Source organism: Puma concolor, chromosome F2 (genome assembly GCF_028749965.1).
Source record: "Puma concolor isolate L17-30 chromosome F2, mPumCon1.1.hap2, whole genome shotgun sequence".
Classification (NCBI taxonomy): domain Eukaryota; kingdom Metazoa; phylum Chordata; class Mammalia; order Carnivora; family Felidae; genus Puma; species Puma concolor.
In genome coordinates this window covers 966,752-988,679 of record NC_141684.1, presented here as the reverse complement: position 1 = coordinate 988,679, position 21,928 = coordinate 966,752, and the positions used below count along the sequence as shown (strand labels likewise).

Below are 21,928 nucleotides of genomic sequence, written 5' to 3'. Positions count from 1 at the left end.
CTGCTCCGGGTGCACGGGATGGGGGAGGGCCTGGGGGGTTCAGCGTTGTTTCCGGCCCCCCCCCCACCCCAACCACCGTGAACCCCAGCCGGGGTGTGGGCAGGCAGGCAGACAGGAGGTAAAACGTAGTCAACTTTATTCTTCTTAAACCACAAAATAGAGTCTTTGGTTGTACAAACGTCACTAGTTACAGTCTTGCCAACAGGTCCCAACTGGGGAGGGGCCTCTTTAAAATGCTAACACCCAGGTTAAAAGACTCGGGGCAGGGGCGGTGGTGCTGCGGGCAGGGCCCCCACCCGAGTCAGGGGAGGTACCCAGGACCTCTAGGAGGGCACTGGGCCCAGGCCGCGGCGCCCTGGCCGGATCGGGCGGCGGCTGCTGCACAGCGTCACCTCCTCGGGGCCAGGCGAGGGCCTGCCCAGGAGCACCACGGCCACCTCTCCGTCCTCCTCCTGCAGGCCTGGTGGGCAGAGGCAGGGCAGTGAGCTGACAGGGGGTGGGGTGGCCTGGGGGCACCCCCGGGCCTCACCTGTCACTTACCAGGGCCAGGAGACGGTTCCAAGGACCTCAGCTCCTCAGCAAAATCTGGGGACTGTGATGGGGAGAAGGGTTGGGTCAGGACTGCAGCCAGGGGCTGCCTGCAACCACCCCTGAGAGCCGGGGTGGGGGTCCCCGCGCCCACGGAACAGGACCGGAGACAGGCAGAGAGGGCGGGACAGGCCTGGTGCAAAGGCGGCAGGAGCCCATGCGGCTGTCCCGCGGAAGGGCCTGTACCTGCAGGTCATAGACCGGTCTGGAAGAAGGGAGGGCTGCAAACACCCTGTAGTCAAACTTCCTCCCAGACAAGGCCTTGAAAGGACAGCGTGAGGGAGAAAGGCAGAGAGCGTGAAAAGGGTGAGGGGAGAGGCAGAGTCTGGGGAGGGGGGTACGGGACAGGCATCGACTGCTGACTCCTCACCAGGCGTCCAGGAGAGGTGCTGGTCTGGGGGCCGAGGTCTGGGGGGGGGGGGGACAAGAAGTGGGTGTTGGGGGAGGTGTGGGCTGCAGGGCAGGCCCGCCGCCTCCCCTACCGGGACACAGACCTTCCAACGGGGTGGGTGACGGGGTGGGCGCCGGTGAGGGGGCCTCCGCCAGCCGCTCCAGGGGCCCGCGCCTGCCTCGGCCCTCCTGGGACTTGCTGAGGACCATCTGTGCACGGAGGGCATCCTGTTCCAGGGACTTCATCCTGAGAGCAAACGGGAGGCGGGGCTGGGCAGGTGGTGCGGTGGCCGCAGGCAGCGGGGGCAGGGGAGGCCTCGCTGGGCCGCAGGGGCCTCACCTGGCCGCCCGCCACAGTGCACGCTTCTCGGCCTCCAGGGCACGGCGCTCGGCAGGGGACAGAGCCCGATCGGGCGCAGGCAACTCGGGGCTCTGGACACGGAGTCGCTCCTGATGGCGCCGCTCCGCTTTGGCTGTGCGCACCGGGGCGCTGCCTCCCGGAGGCAGGGGGGACGAGGGTCCGAGCCTGGGACAGGAGATGGGACAGGAGATGGGACAGGAGGGCCGGGTGGGTGGAATGCTGGGGGTACAGGGGCACCCGGGGAGACGCTGGGTGCTGCCCCCTCACCCTGTGGTGGGGCCGGTCGGGAGCGGCAGCTCCTCTGGCTCATCGGGGGGTTCCCCGTCCAGGTCCAGGGGGGGCCCGGTGCCCTCTGCCTCCCGCATCATCTGCGCCCTCTTCTGCTGCAGCTTGCGGGCTGGGGGGGGTGAAGGGGGCGCGGGGGGGGGGGGGGGGGGACAGGTCAGGCCCTGGCCTGGCCCCAGCCCTCCCCGCTGCCCATCCGGCCGCTCACCTTCCTCCTCCTGCATCTTGCGCAGATCGTCGGCCCCCACCAGGGACACGCGCTTGGGGGGCCCCTCGGCTTGGGGCAGCCGTACCTCCAGTTCAAAGTACTTTTGCCGCTCGCGGAAAGAGAGCTGCTCCGGGGAGGCCGCGGGCCCAGGTGTGGGGGACTGGGGAGAGTGGGTCCTGAGGCCCGGCCCCTCCGGCACGCGCCCCGCAAGCACATGCAGAGGAAGGGCGGGCCGCCCACCGTGTACCTGGGCGGGGGTGTCCTGCGGCGGGTGTGGGCCGGGCACGGCGGCAAAGGTCCTGTAGGCCTGCTTCACGTTGGTGGGCAGTGCGTCGGGGGAGGGCGGGGAGGGGAGCTGAGGGGTGGGGTGCACGTGAGTCGTGCAGAGACAGCCATCATCAGCCGCCAGCTGTCCCCACCAGCTGCCCGAGACGCCCGCACACTGGAGGTCAGAGCGCTCACAAAACGGGGATCACCTCTATCCCTGGGGGCCACAGAGTCCCCTGGCCAGGCCTCAGCCGCTTTTGTCAGCAGAGGGAGGGATCGGGGTTCAGGTAAGTGGGGGGGGGGGAGTTGGTGCAGGAAAGAGACACGGAGCCAAGGTGAGTGGTCAGGTTGGGTACCCAGGGGCACGGGGCCGACACTTACCTGTCTGCCATCTGCTGGGCAGGGGCAGAGGCCGGGAGCTGGCCTCTGAGTTGGCATTGCCAGTGCCCACCCCCCGCTGCCCTCTCATGCAGCTGACCCAGGGAGCCTGAGTAGGGCCAAGCTGGCCCCCAGGGCCTCACAGACAAGAGGACAGGCAGAGGTGAGGCAGCCCTGACCCCGGGGGCCCCGGCGAGCCCTCACCCACACCACCAACCACCTCTGGCCAGGGAGGTGCCGGCAGGCTGTGCCCTCACAGTCCGAGTGGCGGCTGGGGGGAGGTGCTGTCCCCTCCGCCCCCCACCCACTAGGCACTCACCTGCTGGCAGCTGGGGGAGGGGGAGCAGGGAGCCTCGGCCATCTTCCCTCCGGCTGTTCCAGACAGGACCTGCAGGCGTCAGGCTGGAGTGAGGGTCAGGCCGGGGTGGGGCCTCGCAGGGGGTGGGGTGCTTGGCAGAAGCTGGTCTTCGGCTCCTGACCTGACCCCAGTCCAGGGGGCACCCCCAGGTGGACATAAACACCTGTTTGGGCAGTGCGAAGGGTGCCCCCCCAAAGGCCACAGCCTGGAGCCCCCCAGGGTCCCCTCTGCACCCCACAACGCCAGGGGAACAGGAAGGAGGCTCTGACCATAGCGAGGCAGCTGTCCCGTGGGCAGCGCCCCCGGCTCCCCTCCCCGTGTTCTCTGAAGGGGCGTGAGCCAGGGAGGCCCAGACCCTCGCCTGCCACCCCGTGGCATAGTCCTCCTGGTCAGAGGACACAGGCCCCACCCCTGCCGTGGGGTTCCCGCTCTCAGCTGTTCACAGTTGAGGGAAGGTCTACAACCAAAGCCTCCGAGATGCCCCCCAGCATGACTCCCTGCCGCTCTCGGTCATGTTGGCGCCTCGGGCAGCCGCTGGGAGGGCTGCTCCCGTCTCGTGGGGGAGGGCTGAGGACCCGACGTCCGTCCCGTCCAGCACGGCTGTCAGCGGCGGGCCACTTTCCTCCGGCCCGGCCTTCATCACGGCTGCTTAAAGCTGTCCTCCTCAATGGCAGACCCCCCAGTGGCTCTGGAGGCCTCCAGCTGCCTCTGCCCGCCCCTCCCCAGCCCTCAGGCCAGGCTCAGGCTCTCCTCCGGTGGGTCTGAGGGGAGGGGGCTTCCTGGGATCCGGCCCCCAAGCCCCGCGTGCCTCTGCCTCAGGTGCCCCCGTGGGCCCTGCCTGGTCCCTGGGGTCTTGGGGGAGGAGGGAGGCTAAGGCAGGGGTGGGTCAGAGCCTAGAGGGCAGACGAGAGAGTGGGCCGGGCTGTGACCTGGACACTGACCCTCTGCGTGCTGCCAGCGCCGGGCGTGGCGGCCAGGGTGCGGTGGTCCAGCTTCAGGCCCTCCGGGCCCCGACCCTGGGGAGCAGAGTAGACAGTGGTGTGAAAGGCCGTGTCTGCACCTGAGTGTGGGACAGGTCGCCGCCAGGGGAAGGGAGGGCCTGGTGGGCATCTGGGCCGCTGCCTACTGTCCACCCTGGCACCCTGCGGCGCCCCAGGCCCGAGTGTGAAGGGAAGCCTAGCGTACGGGGCAGGGACACCTGGACACTCACCACAGCTTCCAGTCCCCACTGTGGGGTCTGTCCTGGTAGCTCCTTCTCCTATGAGCAGAGAAGGCACTAGTCAGGGACCACCGGCCTCAGGCTCCGCGCCCACCCCTCCCCCCACCCCGCCCCCTGGGGCTGAACTGCAGGTGGTTCTGACCTTGCCAGAGCCCTCGGGGCTCAGCTCCCGGTCGACGGAGGAGATGCTCTCCAGGCTGTTCCGGCGGCCGATTCCTGCCGCGAAGGGGTTGGCAATGACACCCGGGGACACCTAAGGAGAGACGTGGGCTAAGGGCGGGACCCCCGGTCTCGGGGGTCCCCTCCGCAGGTAGGCTGAACCTGCCAGCGACCCATATGGCTGAGGCGGCCTCTGGGGTGGGCAGATCCGTGACCGGGTACTGCCGGCACCCCGGACGTTGTGCCGTCACTGCATCTGCCTCAGAACATGGATGCACGTCACGAGCACCAGAGGCCATTCTGACACGTGGCAGGAGGCAGGGGAGGCTGACCGTGTACACTCAGCCCGGGAAGCAGGTGACAACACCGAGATGGGGTGGGGATGGGGGGCACCGGGCAGGGGTGCCTGGCGGCACAAAGCCTCTTCCGACTCACAGGCTGCTTCTGGAATCTGCAGCGCGAGCGCCCAGAAAGCATTCTGAAACAAAGGACACAATGCAGGAGGAAGCCCGGCAGCTCGGGGTGGTAAGGGGGGCGGGCACCGTCTCCCGCCAGGTACCGGCCGGCAGAGCAGTGGGAGGAAGGAGGGTAAGAGCGTACGGTCTGTCCCCAAACTGTGCTTTAACCGTGGGCCCCGAGGGTGAACACAGGTGGGCGGAAACACGGGAAGGGCTCACTCCAATCCCACGAGAGACAAGAGGGGGATCTCAGCCGTGAACAGCAGCAGGAACCGGAGGGGAGGCACGGAGACTCCCCTCGGTGTGAACGGCTCCCGCTGACGGGGGCGGCTGTCGGTGTGGGCCAAAACACCTATCCGGCTGCGGCCGACACTCAGAAAGCCGGAGTGAAGGGGTGAGTGAGGGGAGGGCAGAGAGGTGCCAGCCACATGGAGAGCGAGGACAGGGGGTGCCCACAGCAGAGAAGAGGGGCTCAAGGATGGAAACAACGGACAGACAGGGACGCTGTCATGACGAACGGAGCCATCCATGAGGCAGGTATGACAACACGAACTGGGCGCCGGACAGGCAAGAGGCTAGAGGGGGAGAGTGGAGTCTGCTAGGAACGCGGGCTCGACAGAAACCCTGCAGCGGGAGACCCCCAACTGGGACTGAGATTCTGACAACAGTGGAAGATGTAACAGACGCTAAGGAGCCCACCTTCTCACCTTCTGGAACATGGCAGTCAGAAGGCCGCAGGCGGGCCTGAGAGAGGCGGGGCCCTCAGACCAGGGAGCACAGTCGCGCACGGGGACTGAGCGGAAAGCACAAGCGGCAAGGCGGCCGGGTCCATCGTGGCAGAGGAGGCCACGTACACAGGGAGGGGCCGGCCTGGGAGGCCACTGGGATGGTGGATGACGACGTGAACTCCTGCTTTTCCACAGTCAGAGACACAAATGTCAACACGCACCCACTCACGGAAGAGCCCGTCCGCCGAGAGGCGCGGAGGCCACGAGCACACCTGGGGCCCAGATCTTGGCTTCTAAATACCACTTTCCGCTAACAGGAACGAGCACTCCTTGGAGGAATGTGCCGCAGAGTCGGGCGGGAGAACATGAGATGAGCCCAGAGTGACCCGTTGTGCCGGAAACTAGGTTGCTCCAAGGATCGTGGGCCAGCTTAGAGGGGCTGGCGGGGAGCCCCTTCCATCGGCCAAGTCCAGGGCTACTGGAGCATGAAAGCAGCGGCCATGGCGACAAACCATCACCCGTGAAACAACGTGGAGGCCAGTGAGTCTGCGATCGGGGCAGGCGGGGGAGTATCTAACTGCAGAGAAGGGGGAGCCCCTCCTGGCAGCACAAGGCCGACCGACAAACGCGGGAGGAGCAAGTTCAGAATGTCATCACTGGCAACGACCGCGACACTGACGCCAGAGATCCCTGCAGGCGCTAGAGTTGGCGGCGGACACGGGACGAGTGACGGACATTCAGACACTCCCAACGTCCCCCCACACGATACTGATTTCAAAGGGAAAAGAGTCACTTTGCAGTGAGGACACCTGCAGACAGCACTGTGGAGACCGCGGGTGACGGGCCAGACCGCCATCTGTGCGCCCTGCCAGGAGGCTCTGGGGGGACAGGGGTCAGCCTGCGGGGAGCGGCCACGGGCCACAAGGTCAGGGTCGGGGAGACTGCAGAGACGCAGCCACCAGGCTCCCACCCGCGCACTCCCGCACTGAGCCCTCTGCGACGAGAGACGCCGGGGACCGTGGGGGAGGCGCACACACGGCCTCTGAGCGAGAGATTCTCTGGCCTGTTCTCGCTTTTTTCCAAATTTAAAATCATTTTATGTATTTGCGCATATTTTTCAAAAAGAAATCATGGCAGACTGACCCCAGACTGACACACCTGGTGGCCTGCAGGGACAGAAGTCCGACTCCTCAAAGTGCTGTTTGTAGTTTTGGCTTTGGGACCACGTAAAGACTCACACTAACACAAAAGAGCAGTTTAAAACCATCCCTAAACACCGAGAATGAGGAAGCCCAGCTGCCTACCAGGCTGGCAGCATAACAACACGACGAGTTATTCCAAGTCACTTAGAACACAGTATTGGGATCATACACCCTAGTAAGTAAATCTTTTTTTTTTTTTTTTAATTTATTTTTGACAGAGAGAGAGAGACAGAGCATGAGCAGGGAAGGGGCAGAGAGGGAGAGAGACACAGAATCCGAAACACGCTCCAGGCTCTGAGCTGTCAGCACAGAGCCCGATGCAGGGCTTGAAATCACAGACCGCAAGATCGTGACCTGAGCCAAAGTCGGACGCTCAACCGACTGAGCCACTCAGGCGCCCCATAAATCTTAAGAACTCGGGGAAATCTTAACTTGCTCTCAACGACCTTGGTATTAACAGCTTCAGAACTATTGAACATAATAACAATACTTAAAGTTTTGATAGAAAAGAGACACAAATATAAAATCAGAAGTAAAAACCCTGCAAACTTAATTACGAATTAAAAATAACAGTACAGTGGGACGCCTGGGTGGCTCAGTTAAGCATCTGATTCTCGGTTTCGGCTCAGAGCAGGATCTTATGGTTTGTGGGTTCGAGCCCCATGTTGGGCTCTGTGCTGACAGTGCAGAGCCTGCTTGGGATTCTCTCTCTCTGTCCCTCCCCTATACTTGCTCTCTATCTCAAAATAAGTAAACGTCAAAAAAACAAAAACAAAAAACAGTACAGTGACACCTGGCTGACTAATCAATGGAACATGTGACTCTTGATCTCAGGGTCACGAGTTCAAGCCCCATGTTCGGTGTGGAGCCTACATAAAAAAATAAAGAACAGTACAAACTCATGGCTTTCCTCTTTCTAGAAACATCCACATCCTGGGCCGCACGTGCTGCAGAGGCTGGGAAGCAATGAGCCGAGCACCATGAGTGCCACAGGCCAGTATGGGGCAGGGCGGCGGGGGGGGGGGGGTGGGGGGGGTGGTGCCGAAGCGCCACTCGTGGCTGAGAGGTGCCAGGGTCCTCTCAGAAATGGCCGATTCCAGGGCCGGGGGAGGAAATACCTGGTCACTCAGGAGTGCAAGGAAGCTATCGAATGACAGGTGCCACACTAAACAGAAGCCACATGTCCAATGAGGGGACAGTGTGAGTGCAAAACACAATGGGTTCAAAGACATCAAGAACACACAGACCTGTGAATTCACAGTAATGCTAAAAACAAAAACAAAAAAGGGTTCGGTTGCTACCCTTGAAGCTTTCCAAGGCCCCAGCTTGTTATTTAAAACCCCGTCGGGACAACGGGAGGGACCCGGCGTGCGGTCTTGCCTGTCCCGGGCAGCGCCTTGTCTCGGGCCCCGCGGCCGGGAGGGGCTCTCTTCCTAGAGGCACACGGAGGCGTGCGGGGGGAGCCCTCCCTCACGGCAGAGACTAAGGGAGCGCTGGAAAGGAAAGGTACCCGTGGCCAAAGCCCGAATGCTGGCCCCTGGGAAAGCCAGTAAGAGACACGCTGGCAAACGTGAGCCGGAGGGCAAGATAACAGCTGCTCCGTTAGGAAGGGACGTGACCGCACAGGGGAAGGGCCGTGGGCGCAGAGGGTGGGAGGAAGGAGCCAGGTGGCCGTCCGTGTGGACGGGACGGTGGGCGTGTGCCGTGCCGTTCCCACCGCCCGATCCTCCCTGGAAGCAGACGCTACACTACACAGGCGAGGACACTGAGGCCGGGAAGCCAGCGCCTGCCCAAGGCTCCGCCGTAAGGAAGGGCTGTGCCCCGGGTTGCGCTGGAACAGAGGGAGCACTGGCCTCGCCGGTGGAGCCGGCTCCAGCAAGTTCTCATGAGCCCCGCCTCTAACGAGCTGCCAGGGGCGCTCGGGAGGAAGGCGGCCAGTGCACCAGCTGGCGCTGAGACTGGTTTTCAGGACCCGAAAGGGTTCAGGGGACACTCGGCAAGCCCGGACCCTACGGGGCTCAGACGGGCTCTCACACGAGCCTGGGGTACGACACCGGGGGGGGGGGGGGGGGGGGCGGGGCGGGCAGCGAGGAGAGCATTCTGAGGGCCCTGCCCCGTGCCCTGGGGCACACAGAAGTGTGTGCAGTCCACTTCTCACTGCTGGCACGGGGGCAAGGCCGCCAGAGCGGACCAGGGGGGCCTGACCAGGAAAGCGAGACCCGCATACGCCGCTCAGGACGCAGGACCTCCACGCAAGGACAGTAAGCAAGAGCAGAGCGGTCCACACGTGGGCTTGGAAAAAACACACTCTCGCGGTAGAAGAACTCCCGAGATCAAGGCTAATTCTCGAGTCCTAATCAATTTTTGTTACAGAACTTGACAGGTTTGTTTGGAACAGAAAACACAGAGAGATAGACTGAAGCTTTTCTAAAGTAGAAGCAAAAGGTGACGTGACCAATCAGGGATCCAAGGGCACCAGAAAGTGACCGTGTTTAGGACCACGTGCAGCAGCTCTGGACACACTGAGCTCTCACAAAGATGGCCCCAGGTCCTCAGACCCGTGGGGAGTGACAGGTGAGCAGTCCCCGCTCCTGAGATGACGCATCGCCCACTCGGAAAACAATCCAGGGGGACTGCAGAGCTCTGTCTTTAAAAAGTTACATTAGTACAAGCAAGAAACACACAGCGACATTCTGACAATTCTTTGAAGCAAGGAAGATTTTCCTAAGCAAAACCCAAAATCCAAAGACACAAAGGAAAGATCAGAAAACTTAATTAACAAAGAACTTAGGTTTCTAAAACCTCAAAGAAATCACTCTTAAAAAGCAAAAGCGATAAAAACAATTGCGTCCCACATAACAAAAAGCTGACGCTCAAAACACGAAAGAGCACAGGTCGGTCTGCGAGGACAGACGGACGGTCCGAGTGCCCCCAGGCCTCCTTCCCGCACAAACGCCCCCAAAGCACAGAGACGGGCTCCCGAGCCTGCTGGCCAGCGTGCTGGAGGAAGGCGCAGACGTGGCGACCCGTGGAGGGACCACTAGGCACAGCCACGTGAAAGGGCTACCAGCAGAACCACGTGCCCGGACGGCAAAGCCAAGTGTGGGCACCCCCGTAACTCGGGGACACGCCAGCCCCACTCCCTTGGGGGTTTGAGCCCCTCACCACGTAGCTGTTCTTTTCTCTTCAACTAAAAGGCTTTCAAGTCAGCAAACTTGTAAACTTTTCTAAACACACACGGGAAACGCACAAAAGGTAAAGCCTTCTCTGGGACCACCCGGTCTAGACCTCAAGTCCTAAGAGAAACCCCTCCCAGAAGCCACCACCGGGGTTCCCGTGAAGGCAAAGGGAGGTGTGGGCGCGGGGCATCTGGCCTGGCCTGGAGCGCAGAGTGTGAGCACAGCCTCCCTTCCACGCAGCAGACGATACACAGAACCAGGGATGAGCCCCCACTGGCAGTGCAGGGACAGGGTGGCAGGGAGCCACCGTCCCCAGGATGCGCTGCAGACGGCCGGTCTGAAGGGGCTGCCCCATCCCCAGGCAGAGTAGGCAGCCACTGTGGCGAAGGGTCCTCAGAGGCCCGTTTGGGGCGCAGGCACAGCCGCGTCACCTTTTGCCTGGGGGCCCCGGGGACAGCAGTGGAGAAGGTGGGAGAGGGTGAGACAGGGGACCCTCCAGAGCAGAGGGGAAGCCGGGCTCAGAGGCCAGACTCGTTCAGACCGAGGGCCCCGCACACGTCCCACGTGGCTTCCGCTCTGAGGTAGGTCCTGGGAAGCAAGGTCCCCTGAGGGGTCCCCACACGTGTCTGCAGGCAGAGTCCCGAGGGGCCCCAACTTCGCTGCGTGCGTGGCTCAAAGCCATGCTGTCGCGGCTCGTGGCCCTGCCCTGCAGATGCCGCCCACCCGAAGGCACCCGGCTTCTTCTAGGGCCCAATCGTGCCGTCAGTTCACACGCCCTGTCCCACCCGGGACCGTGGCCCCCTCCCACGTGGACTCACAGTGGCCGAGGGCTTCCCCAGGCCTAGAGATGGAAAGACCAGCTTTCCCAGCCCACACAGGGTCACTCCTCGCACGTCTAGGCTGCGCTGCAAACAGGACCCCGTCCTTGTGGCAGGGCGCCGATGGGGGTGGGCACTGACCTCGGCAGGGGCGGCAGCGTCGGTGTCGAAGCCGTCACAGACGAGCACGGTGAGGGTGTCGCCCACGCCGCGCAGCAGCCGCACGGCCTCGCCGTGTGTCAGGCCCAGCAAGCTCTGCTGGTTCACCTCCAGCAGCCGCAGCCCCACCCGCAGCCGGCCGTCACGCCCCGCTGCTCCCGTGGGGCTCACCTGCAGAGAGACCCGGACCTCGAGGTCTACGATGGTTCCTCTTCCCCGAGGAACCCAGTGGGGCGGGGCCGGCCGAGGAGGGGCCCTCACCTTGGAAATGAAGATGCCCTCGTCTGTGGGGTCACAGGGGTTCCCCGCATGGCCCTTGGCGCCCCCTCGGATGCTGATGCCCAGCTTCTCGCCGGGAGCTTTCTGGATACAGAGTTCCCGCATGCCCGGGGGTGGCGGGTCCCTCCTCACAAGCAAGACCAGCTCCAGGCAGGGCCGAAGCAGGGCACTGACCGCCTCCTGGTGCGTGGCCTCCCGAATGTCCTGCCCGTTCACTGCCAGGATGCGGTCCCCAACCCGGAGGCCGCTGCGTGCAGCCAGGCCCCGTGGGAGCACCTGTCAGTGGGGGTAGAGGTGAGGTCCGGTGGGCTGCAGGCCTTGCTGCCCCCTGCCTGGGCCGGGCCCTCCTAGCAGAGACACACGCGGGGCCCACTCTACCTTGGAGATGAATACGCCAGGCTCCTGGATACCAAACGGGTGGCTGGAGTGATCAGAGCCCCCGACGATGCTGAGCCCCAGTGGGCCCCCGGCTCTCGGCAGGCAGATCTCCTGGGGATACCCAAGGGCGTGAGGAGCTGGTTGGAATGAGCCTGTTGGAGCAGCAAAGGGATGCTTCTCCAACCCAGAGGGTGTACGGGCCCAGGGTGGCTGCATGCAGACAGGTTGTTAGGGACGCTGGGCGGTGGCCCCGCCACGTCAGGACTGACAAAAAGACCACGTGGGGAGGTGGCCAAGAAACGAAGGCCCAGGGGCGCCTGGGTGGCGCAGTCAGTTGAGCTTTCCACTTCTGTCAGGTCATGATCTCACGGTTTTTGAGTTCGAGCACCGAGTCAGACAGCTCAGAGCCTGGAACCTGTTTCAGATTCTATGTCTCCCTCTCTCTGCCCCTCCCCTGCTCACGCTCTGTCCCTCTCAAGAATAAGCACCAAAAAACAATTTGTTTTTAAATAAAAAATGAAAAAAAGAAACGAACGCCCAGTGGCCTGGCACCAGAACGGAGAGGGCGGGGCGCTCCTCCCACCCGGCGTGAACCCTCTGGACCCGGAGGGGAGCGAGGGACAGGCAGGGAGAGGGCCACGGTCTTACCTCCACTGGGTACGGCCCCTCCAAGGTGGCAGCCGGTAGGCTGGGGGCCAGCCGCAGCGGCCCAGACTCCCCAGGGGCGGCAGCGGCCGCGGCGGTGCTGGCCACACTGGGAGGTGTGGGGGGGGCTGGCGGAGGGCTGGGGGGAAGGGGCCCTCCGGCCCCGCGCTCCAGCAGCAGGGCGATGGTGGGGGAAGCGGCGGTCAGCAGAGAGACGGCGTGGTCGTGCCTGGCTTCGGTCACGTCCACCCCGTTGATCTGCAAGAGCGAGGCCCGTCAGGGAGCCCTGGGAGGTGGGTGGAGCGGATGTGGCGGTCGGCCGGCCCCACGACGCCCACTCACCGAGAGGACTCGGTCGTCGACCTGCAGAGTACCCGCCCGGTGGGCAGCGCCCCCCTCTGCGATGCGGGAAACGAAGATGCCCTGCAGGGGAAAGAGGAGCTGAGTGGCGCGCGCACGACCCCGGCCCCGAACCCCGGCCCCGCCTCACCCCATCCCCGGCCCCGCCTCACCCCATCCCCAGCCCCGCCTCACCCCATCCCCGGCCCCCGCCTCACCCCATCACCCTCCTCACCCCATCCCCGGCCCCCACCTCACCCCATCCCCGGCCCCCGCCTCACCCCATCCCCGGCCCCCGCCTCACCCCATCCCCGGCCCCCGCCTCACCCCATCCCCGGCCCCGCCTCACCCCATCCCCGGCCCCCGCCTCACCCCATCACCCTCCTCACCCCATCCCCGGCACCCGCCTCACCCCATCCCCGGCCCCCGCCTCACCCCATCCCCGGCCCCGCCTCACCCCATCCCCGGCCCCCGCCTCACCCCATCACCCTCCTCACCCCATCCCCGGCCCCCGCCTCACCCCATCCCGGCCCCCGCCTCACCCCATCCCCGGCCCCCGCCTCACCCCATCACCCGCCTCACCCCATCCCCGGCCCCCACCTCACCCCATCCCGGCCCCCGCCTCACCCCATCCCCGGCCCCCGCCTCACCCCATCACCCGCCTCACCCCATCCCCGGCCCGGTAAGGCGTGGAGCCTTTCCCGCCGGCGATGCTGAAGCCCAGCCCCTTCTCGCTGCGCACAAGGCAGGCCACGTGGCGCTGGCGGAGGGGCCCGGCGGGGTCCGGCTGGAGCAGGGGCAGGCGCAGGGCAGCTCCCCGCCATTCCCGAGGGCTGTAGTCGTCCTCCGGCCGCAGGGGCGTGACGGTGACCGCGTTCTCCGGTTCCACCATGCGCTCCCGCCACAGCCGCATCTGCACAGTGCCGCCGGCCCCCCGCAGCGCCTCCACGGCCTGGTGGTGCTCGGCACCGTGCAAGGCCACGCCGTTCACCTGCGGGGCGGGACACCGGTCAGGGCAGGGCCACGGCCGCGGGGAGACCCTGCGCACGCTCCCTCCACAGACGGGAGACGGGAAAAAGAGCCAGCCCCGCGACTCGCACAAACCCGGGGTGAGGCCGCGGGTCGGCTGACGGACACGAGGGTGTCCTTCCTGCCGGCCCGCACCCGTCCCTCAGCCCAGCGGCCCGACTGAAGACGCCCGAGGTCGCCGGGTGTCTGACGCCATCCCTCCTCCCTGACCCCAGCCTGGTCGGGCTCCCTCTCCTCCGCTCTCCCTGCCGTACTGGCCACGGCACACACTCCTCCACAGAGAGCTGCAGCGTGGTCTCAGCCCTGCCTGGGCGAACACCAGCCTGGCCCATAGCCTCCGTTCCTGGCCCCTTCTGGGCCCTGCAGAAAGGGCACGTTGCCCTCAGACCCTGCCCCGGTGTGTCCCGCAAGAGCTCCCGGATGCCCCTGCCCAGGCTCGGGAGCAGGAAACCAAGCCAGCGACCCAGCCTGCCAGAGGTGTGACCACCTCCCCGACCAGCCTCCACCCCCGGCACGGCCAGTGCCCTGCACCACCCGGATTCCCTCCCTGACAGCAAGGGCTGTGTGCAGCCTTGGGGGGTGGGGGGTGGGGGGTGGGGGGGGCCCTAACCCACCTCGAGGAGCTTGTCACCCACCCGGACTCCCGCCCGGGCTGCAGGGCCCTCCTCTGACACTCGAGAGATGAATATACCCTGGAAAAGAAGCAGAGGCTGAGCGGAGAGACAGGACGGAGGCCGTGGAGGGGGTCCCATGCTGTCCCGTCCCGTCAGGGGAGCAGCTGGGCAATGCCTGGAAACCCTGCACCAGGCTCGCAGAGATGCCCGAGGGCGCAGGGCAGTCATGGGCGCTGGGCTCACCGCTGGAAGTCCTGTGAGTCAGGGAGCTAGAAGGCCCAGGTCAATCTCTTGAGACGGTTTTCAATCCCAGACCCAACAGGGGTGACCCACGGAGGGAAAGTGGGATGCTGAGGAGAGCGTGGGCACCCGGCACTGCCTCCAACTAACCTGCCCGGCTCTGTCCCCAGTCAGCCATCAGGGCCGGGCACCCGGGGCCAGGGGTCCCTGAGGGTGAGCAGGCACCAGAAGAAAGCACGCCGTGAGGTTGCAGAGTGCAGTGGAACAGCTTTCAAAACCACGAAAAACCTCGCAGAAAAAAGGCGGGGATGCAGGGAGAGGGGGCCTCGTGGGCCCTAGGTCCTCACCTCGTCATCCCCTTTGTAGGGCGTAGAACCCCTGCCACCAGCGATGCTGATACCTAGTCCCCCCGTCTGCCGCACGATGGTGAGCGTGAGCTGGAAACAGAACAGGCTGGCTGTCCGAGGGCCGCCTGGGGGCCTGCACGGCGACGGGCACTGACAGAGCAGAGCACAGCCTGGACCGTGCCCAAGGCCCTGCCCCCACCTGTAGATACTGCCTCAAAGCTCCAGGGTCCCCACAGCTGGGAGGCAGGAGACGCCCCAGCACCCCTGCTGACACCGGCTGCCTGCCCCAGGCCCGCACCCATCTCTGTCCGTCTGGGTCAGAGGGCCGGCTGGCCCCAGCACCGGGGAGGTGGGCGGGATCTGCCCAGGCGTGTGGGGGCAGGGGGCTGGGGGAGGGGGGGCAAGAGGCGTGAGAGCTCACAGCCCGGGAAGCAAGGCCAGCAGCCCGGGACACAGAGCACAGAGCAGAGCACAGAGCAGGTACAGACCTCTTCCTCCTCAATGCGTGCGGGCTCTATCAGCAGGTTATTGGCCTGGTCAAACGACACCCCCTGTTAGGACGGGACCAGCGAAGGCATGCAGGTGAGCCCCGACCCTGCCCTGCCACCGCCTTACCCGGCCCCGCAGAGAGCAGAAAAGAGAGGAAAGACCACACCAAGCTCCCGCAGCCCGAGCACCGGCCCGTCTCCCGGGGCACGCGGTCCCCTCCGCTCCAGACGCAGGGCTACCACTGCCACCGCCAAAACAACAAATGGGGCGGGATCAGCGGGTCGGGGGCCCCCAGGGCAGGCTGAGCCTGTGTCTGGCTGTCCCAGAGTACGGCCACCTAGGCCCCTCAGCTGCCACGGCATCACATCCGCTCTCCACGCACAACCTCGACGTCAGATGCACAGAAGTGCTGTGGTGCTGACGTGTCCCCAGGGAGCAGGCAGGACCTTGTGCGGGCCCACGAGAGCCCCCTGAGGGCCAGGGAGAGGACTGGGGCGTGGGTCCACAGTGGGGCCGGCAGGGCCTCGGGACCCAAGTCCGAACCCAGCCCAGGAAGACCTCGCGGTCAGCAGCCCTTGGGGAGGAGCCAAGAGCTACCGTGAGTGCCCCGAGATACCAGTGTGGATGGAGGCCCGCTGAGGAGCAGTGTAGACCCTGCAGGGGCCAGCAGAGCCTGGGTCGACCGGGTATGTGAGCTGAGACCCACCTTGATGGAGGGTGCGGAGACCAGGGCCGCCTCCTCCGCCGCCTCCTTCTCAGCCTCCTCTTCGTCCGGAGGAGCCTCCTCCTCCGCCTCCTCTTCCTCCTCTTCCTTCTCACCTTCCTCTTCGTCCCGAGGAGCCCAGGCTGTGTGGAGGCCGTTGTGCCAGCCCCCAGGCCCTGCTGGGCCCTCCCCGTCCGGCTGTGCTCCCTGCAGCAGGGCCACAACGGCCTCGGGCTGGGGCAGCTTGGAAATCTTGAAGTGCTTCTTATAGTGAGGCGTGTCCTTGCGGATAAGGCGCTGTCTCCCACTGGGCAGGGGCCAGGGCGCCTCCGACTGCCCCTCCTCGCTCTCGCCGTCTTCCCTCGGGGGCAGCAGCAGCGTGTCCTCTGCGAAGCGCACTGTGGGCTGCGTGAAGCCGGGCGTGAGGACGGCGGCGTGGTCTGCACGGGCCCCCTGCCCGGACGCGGCTCCCGGACGCTGGGCAGCACGCCACTGCAGACCTCCGCGGGGCAGAGGCCCGGCCTCACCTCCTCGTAAGTCTCCTCCGCAGGCTCCTCTGGGGTGCCCGGGCCGGCTTCCTGCTGGCTCGGCCCCTGCGTCTCGGTCAGCAGCCCCTCGGGGTCACCCTGGGAGGCCGTGCCATCAGACGGCTGTGAGTCCTTGCTCAGGCCAGACTCGGTGCTCAGCCTCTTCTCCTACGGCAGGGTCAGGCAGCTGGTCGGCCTGGGCGTTCTGCTGCCCCGACTGCAGAGCCCCCGGTGGGCTCACCCCCTGACGGGTAGACGGAGCCTGTCCCAGCCCCCAGGGAAGCCACGCCACCATCAAGATGAACAGACGGTGTGCAAAGCCACAGATCCGTGGCGCAGCCCCTCGGGGGTCTTCCCGCAAGACACAAGATGGGGACCAGGCAGGTTCCAGAAGACCACCAGACTGACAACCGCCAGGCGCCCAGACGTGAGCACGGTTCCGCACATGAGCCACGGCGGCTTCACAGAGCGGGTGGCCCGGCTCCGCGTCCCTCCAGGCTTCAGATACCCTGCTGCACCCGAAGCGTCCCCAAGCTTTCCCCGACCCCAACGCCAGGAACCTCCAAACGAGCACCACCGGGCCCACCTGACTCAGGTCCCCGCGTGCCATGCCAAAGCCGGTCGTGCCCCTTCCGGCTGTGTGAGGACCCGAGGCAGGTCTGACCCGCTCCCCTCGCTCCCCGCCCCTACACCGCCTCTGGTTCCTACCCGGCGCGTCTACACCACACGTCCCCCTGCACTCGCGCCAGCGGCCCTTGTGTGACGGGGCCCTGCTCCGCTGGAGAGCGTGGCGGACTTGGCCCTGGACCCCTGCCCCTCGGGCTCATCTCCTCCCAGCCCCCGCGCCCACCCCTAGGCACCCAAAGCCCTACACCCGTGATGGACAAGACGCCCGGGGCCAGGGTCCCTTCTGTGCCAGGCGGGTTCCCATAGGCACCTCCTCCAAAGGCGAGGGTGGCCCAGACTCGGGCCTGCAGGCCAAGGCTTCGCCCCGACGTTCCTCGACACCCCTCTTCATCACCTTCAGCTCGCTGGGGTGAGGCGTGGCCCGACGTTGCAGGCCCTGCAGTGTGCAGGGGGGTGAGGGGGGGGCAGGGAGGATGCGCCCCCTCCCCCCCCGGGGCGCCCCCACCATACCCGCTTCTCAGCAGCAGCTTCCTCGGCGTCGTCGCCACAAGCGGGGACCTCCAGAAACTGGATGACGCTGACGCGACCGAGCGGGGTGTCGCTCCAGCTCTCCGAAGGGCTCCGCTGCCCCGGCTCCTCTGAAGGACGCGGTCATCAAGGGGACGCCCGGCCCTGCCCCTCAGACACAGCCGCCCCGTGGCCCCGTGGCCGGTCACCTACCGAGGCTGGGTGGGGGCTGCTGCGGCAGCAGGTAGCAGGTGAGAACCTTTTCGCCGGTCTGGGCGTCGTCCTCCGTCTGGAACCGGAGCATAGGCTGTGCCTGGTTCTCAGCCAGCCATAGGGCCTTGAGGTTGAGGTGGGTGAGCGCAAACGGCAGACTCCGCAGCCTGGGGGCCGGGGGGGGGGGGGCGGGTGGCACGGGAGGTTCAGCGGGGGCCGGCAGGCTCGGCTGGCTCAGCGGGGGCCGGGCAGGGCGAGCGCTCACCGGTTTCCAGCCACGTCCAGCACGTGCAGCTCAGCCGTGTGGGCGAGCTCGGGCGGCAGGGCGGCCAGACGGTTGTCCCTCAAGGAAAGGACACTGAGAGCCACACAGCCTCCGATCTCGGGCGGCAGCACCTCCAGACGGTTGCGGTCCGCGTTGAGATTGGTCAGCTTGGTCAGCTTGCCCAGAGAGCGGGGCAGAGCCTGGTCGGGGCCGAGGGAGGGTCACGGGTCGGTGGGAAACCGCCCCGGTCCCCGGAAGGAGAAGAGGACCTTTCTGCGGGGTTCGGTCTGGCACCGCTCCCTGTCCCCCGCAGGGAACCGCTTCCAGCCATAGCCTCCCATCCAGGCAGACCCCCGGGGCCTGCCACACGGCGCTCCTCTCTCCCCGCCTCAGTGTCCCCGGTCCCACCGGGCCGGGGCCTACCGTCAGCAGGTTCTCCGTGAGGATCAGCTCCGAGAGGTTCTCGCAGTCACCGATGGCCTCCGTCACCTCGCACAGACGGTTCTGGTCCACCTTCAGGATGGACAGCTGTTTCAGCCGACCTGGTATCGGGGAGACACGATGACACCGCTGTGTGGGGCAAGCCCCGCCCGGCAGCCCGTGCGGGGCACAGCTCAGAGCCCTGTCCTGCTGCAGACCCGGCCCCCATCACCCAACCCACCTGCCCTTGCAGCGCTTTGAGCTCCCTGCCCCGGAGCCGAACTGCCAGGCTCCCTCACCCGCTCACCGGGCCCATCCCCACCCCGGCTTAATTCCCCTTCTCGGGGGCGTCTCTCGGAGTCCAGGTAAGTAGAGTCAGAGCCCTCCCCGAAAGGGCCCTCCTCCAGGCCCGGGTTCCCCGCCAGCCACGCCCCCGCAGTGCCCCGGCCGGTGCTGACCGATGCCGTCAGGGAGCCGCTGCAGCAGGTTCTGGGAGAGCAGCAAGTCCGTGAGCAGCAGCAGCCCGCCGAGCTCAGAGGGCAGCTCCTCCAGCCGGTTCTCCGACACGTCCAGGCACACCAGGCGCCGCAGGTTCCCGAGCTCCTGGAGGTGGGCGCAGGGGGTCAGGGAGCAGCTGAGCACGGGCCAGGGGGTGCCGCGCCCTCACTCACCGGGGGCAGTGTGGACAACTGGTTCCGGTCCAGCCACAGCTCTCGAAGATTGGGCAGAGCCCCCAGGGTATCGGGCTGCGAAAACGGACGGGGACAGGACGACAGGGTCAGAGCGAGAACCTGAGGTCCCCGGCCCTGCCTCGCCCGAGACGGCCCCGCCCTCTCCGCACCAGCACTTCCAGCTCATTGCCTCCCAGATCCAGCTGTTCCAGCTTGACCAGGAAGGACAGGGACCTGCGGAACAAACAGCAGGTGTCGCCTCGACTGCACGGCCTAAAGCCCCGAGGGCCTCGGCCCAGGCAGGCACCGGATGAGGACCCGAGCCCACTCACGCAGGCAAAGACTTGAGCAGGTTCTCCCGGAGCTCCAGGGTCACCAGGTTGGCGAGGCTGAAAGAGAGATCGAGGTGGGGCGTGACGGAAACAGAGAGACGGTGGGGATAAGTGGAGAGGCAGGGCTGAGCCGAGTTCCCCTGCCCTGGAGGGCACTCACTTGCCCACGTCCCCGGGCAGCGCCTGCAGGGACACGTCATTCAGGGCCAGGTGAGCCAGGCTGCGCAGCTGAGTGAAGCCTTCCGGGAGCCTGCACCAGAGGAAGGGGACCTCAGGTGTCCAGAACAGGGCTGCGTAACCTCCCGCACCCGCTACTGCCCCCCACCCCTGTCGTGGCCATCACCCACCTAGACAAAGGGTTCCCGCTGAAATCTGCAATCTCCAGGGCCTTGCAGAACTTGATGCTCTCGGGGATCTCCGGAATGTCTGTAGTAGGAGAGGGACCGCCATGGAGAGACACCCATGGTCTCTGAGGACTCCGAGTCCTCCCTGCCTCCCCTAGGCTCCACCCCAGACCTGCCCTGGGCCCCGCACCGTTCCGGGACACGTCCAGCTCCACCAGCTGCATAAAGTTGGCCACCTCGGGGGGCAACCGCTGGATCTCGTTGTCACTCAGGCCCAGCTTCCGCAAGTTCAGCAGACGAAAGAAGGGCTGCGGGCAGGGAGTGGGGTCAGGGGTGTCTGGACTCTAGCAGAGGGCCCCTCCAAGAGCGGACACGAATTCACAGCTCACAGATCCCAAGGGCCCCTGCCTGCTGCAGGCCCCACAGAAACCCAGGGTCCTGCCACATCACCTCAGTCCGCAGCAGGAAAAGGACAGAAAAACGCACACCCCCGTCTCCCTAAGCTTCTAAGTTCCTTTTGGGACCTGGTCCCTTCTCGTCAACTCAGACACGTTCCCTGCCGCTCTCTTTCCAAAGCGTTCCAAGTCTTGGCTGGTGAGTACTCTCACGTCTAGCTGGGTGATTCTCCATTCCTCGCCCTGTGTGCTCCCTTAAGGACTCCACATGCAACCTGAAAGCCCTCTTCCCCCCGTCCAGTGGCGAGTCCTCCAGGGCCCCTGCTGGCTCTGCTGCTGCACCCAACCGACCCGGCCCAGATCTGCGGCAAGGACTGGGCAGTCACGAAGAAAAGTGACAAAATCAGCAAAGTACCCCCAGTACAGCGGTTTCGTGTGCAGGGGGGCCGAAGACTCCTGGAGGTGGTGAGGGACAGAGCCCTCCCACCCAAGCCCAGAACAGGGTCACCACACCCTTTGTGGCACACAGCCCCAAGCACTGGGCCGCTTGGCAAGCGGTCTCCGAAAAGGAAATCCTTTTATGACCTGCTTCCTTTAGTAACCTCTTCTCCAGAGCAGCCTTAGAAGGAAAGCAAGCTGACCGGGACGCACAACTGCAAGGAGAGGTAGACAGGCAGCAGACCTATCAGGGACAAGGACCTTGAGGACAGCTCCCCTACCCCGCCTCAGCCCCCAGGAGGAGAGCAGTCGGAGAACGCCGGGCTCCTCGCCTCCCGGGCAGTGTGAGAAAGTAGTCTTCACCTGCCTGACCAGGTTCGCCTACCCACCTCGACGGGCTCCATCCCATCCACCGCCCCCGTGCTTGCGCTCCCTTCGCTCCTAGACTGTGGCTATCCCTGTCACCCCCAAGCAGCACCCGAGGAGCACTGCCACCTGGCGCCAGCACCCGAGGTGGGTGAGGAGGGTGGGGTTGGCCAGTAAGAACCAGCAGGGCCAGCTGGAGGCTGCGGTGCCCCGCCCGGGGCCAGCGCCTGCTGACGAGCCCTGGGCGAGCGGGAGCCGCCGCGGGGCCGATCCCGCCGACCGGTGCCCACCGGTGCCCAGGGCCGGGCCGGGCGGCAGGTAGGTGCGGGCGGCCGCTCACCTTGGGCAGCTCGCGCAGCTGGTTGGCGTCGAGGAGCAGCTCCTCCAGGCTGCGGCTGTAGCGGTAGATCTCCTCGGGCACGGCCTGCAGCGAGCAGTGCCGCTTGTCCACCGACTCCACGTGCCGGTTGCAGCGCCACAGCGGGATGCACTTGAGCATGGTGCGGGCTGGCGGGCGCGCGGCGCGGGCTCAGGCGCGGGCTCGGGCGGCGGGCTCGGCCGGGGGGCGGGGCCCGGTCCGCATGAGCGCCGGGCCGGCCGGCCGGGCGGGGGAGGGGCGGGGCGGCGGCGGCGGCGGCGGCGGCGGCGGCGCTGGGCCCGGGCCGCGCTCGGAACGCTCGGCCCGAGAGGGGAGGGGGTTGGGGGGGCGCGCGGCCCGGCCAGCGCTCAGACTCTTAGGAGACGGCGGCGGCGGCCCCGCATCCCGCCCAGCCCGCTCGCCCGCCGCTGTGCCGCAGCCGGAACGGCCGCCGCTGCCCGCCGGACTGCCCCGCCGACAACCGCCGGCCGCCGCGCAGCCCGCCGGGAAGCCGAGGCCCGCCCTCGCCGCCCATCGCCGCCGGGAACTGCAACCCCCACAAGGCCCCGCGGTGTCGGCGCCTCCGAGAACCCGTAGCGGTCCCGCGCACAGCCTGTCGGGAAGCTCAGCTCCGGGGCCCGGGCG

The 21,928-nt window shown here is 66.1% G+C and overlaps 1 protein-coding gene across 2 annotated transcripts; it reads right to left on the bottom strand.

Annotated features, from left to right (window-relative positions):
* Positions 1-119: 119 nt before the first annotated feature.
* Positions 120-21,777, bottom strand: SCRIB (scribble planar cell polarity protein). Of its 2 annotated transcripts, XM_086694986.1 has the most exons (37): positions 21,266-21,777; positions 19,917-20,034; positions 19,730-19,808; positions 19,543-19,632; positions 19,383-19,439; positions 19,221-19,284; positions 19,051-19,125; positions 18,838-18,982; positions 18,383-18,501; positions 17,960-18,159; positions 17,695-17,861; positions 17,485-17,612; positions 17,285-17,410; positions 16,348-16,515; positions 15,824-16,225; positions 15,117-15,179; positions 14,629-14,718; positions 14,042-14,119; positions 13,066-13,389; positions 12,402-12,482; positions 12,063-12,317; positions 11,415-11,525; positions 11,019-11,312; positions 10,740-10,928; positions 4,197-4,307; positions 4,046-4,093; positions 3,777-3,851; positions 2,797-2,865; positions 2,080-2,187; positions 1,833-1,992; positions 1,607-1,736; positions 1,319-1,504; positions 1,083-1,225; positions 959-996; positions 775-849; positions 541-592; positions 120-460 (listed from the first exon to the last, which is right to left on the bottom strand). In XM_086694986.1, exons 1-37 carry the CDS (start codon positions 21,422-21,424, stop codon positions 324-326), a joined length of 4,914 nt encoding a protein of 1,637 aa, XP_086551112.1. In that variant the 5' UTR covers positions 21,425-21,777; the 3' UTR covers positions 120-323. The 2 variants fall into 2 exon arrangements, with proteins under 2 accessions (XP_086551112.1, XP_086551113.1); XM_086694987.1 differs by lacking the exon at positions 775-849.
* Positions 21,778-21,928: the final 151 nt, after the last annotated feature.

Bases quoted from the DNA above. Each gene is read 5' to 3' on its own strand.
- SCRIB (XM_086694986.1), bottom strand. From the start codon at position 21,424: ATGCTCAAGTGCATCCCGCTGTGGCGCTGCAACCGGCACGTGGAGTCG. The intron at 1,737-1,832 runs GTGAGCGGCCGG...CACCCCCCCCAG, and splicing joins CAAGATGCAGGAGGAGGAAG to CCCGCAAGCTGCAGCAGAAG. The intron at 461-540 runs GTAAGTGACAGG...TCTGCCCACCAG, and splicing joins GGAACCGTCTCCTGGCCCTG to GCCTGCAGGAGGAGGACGGA.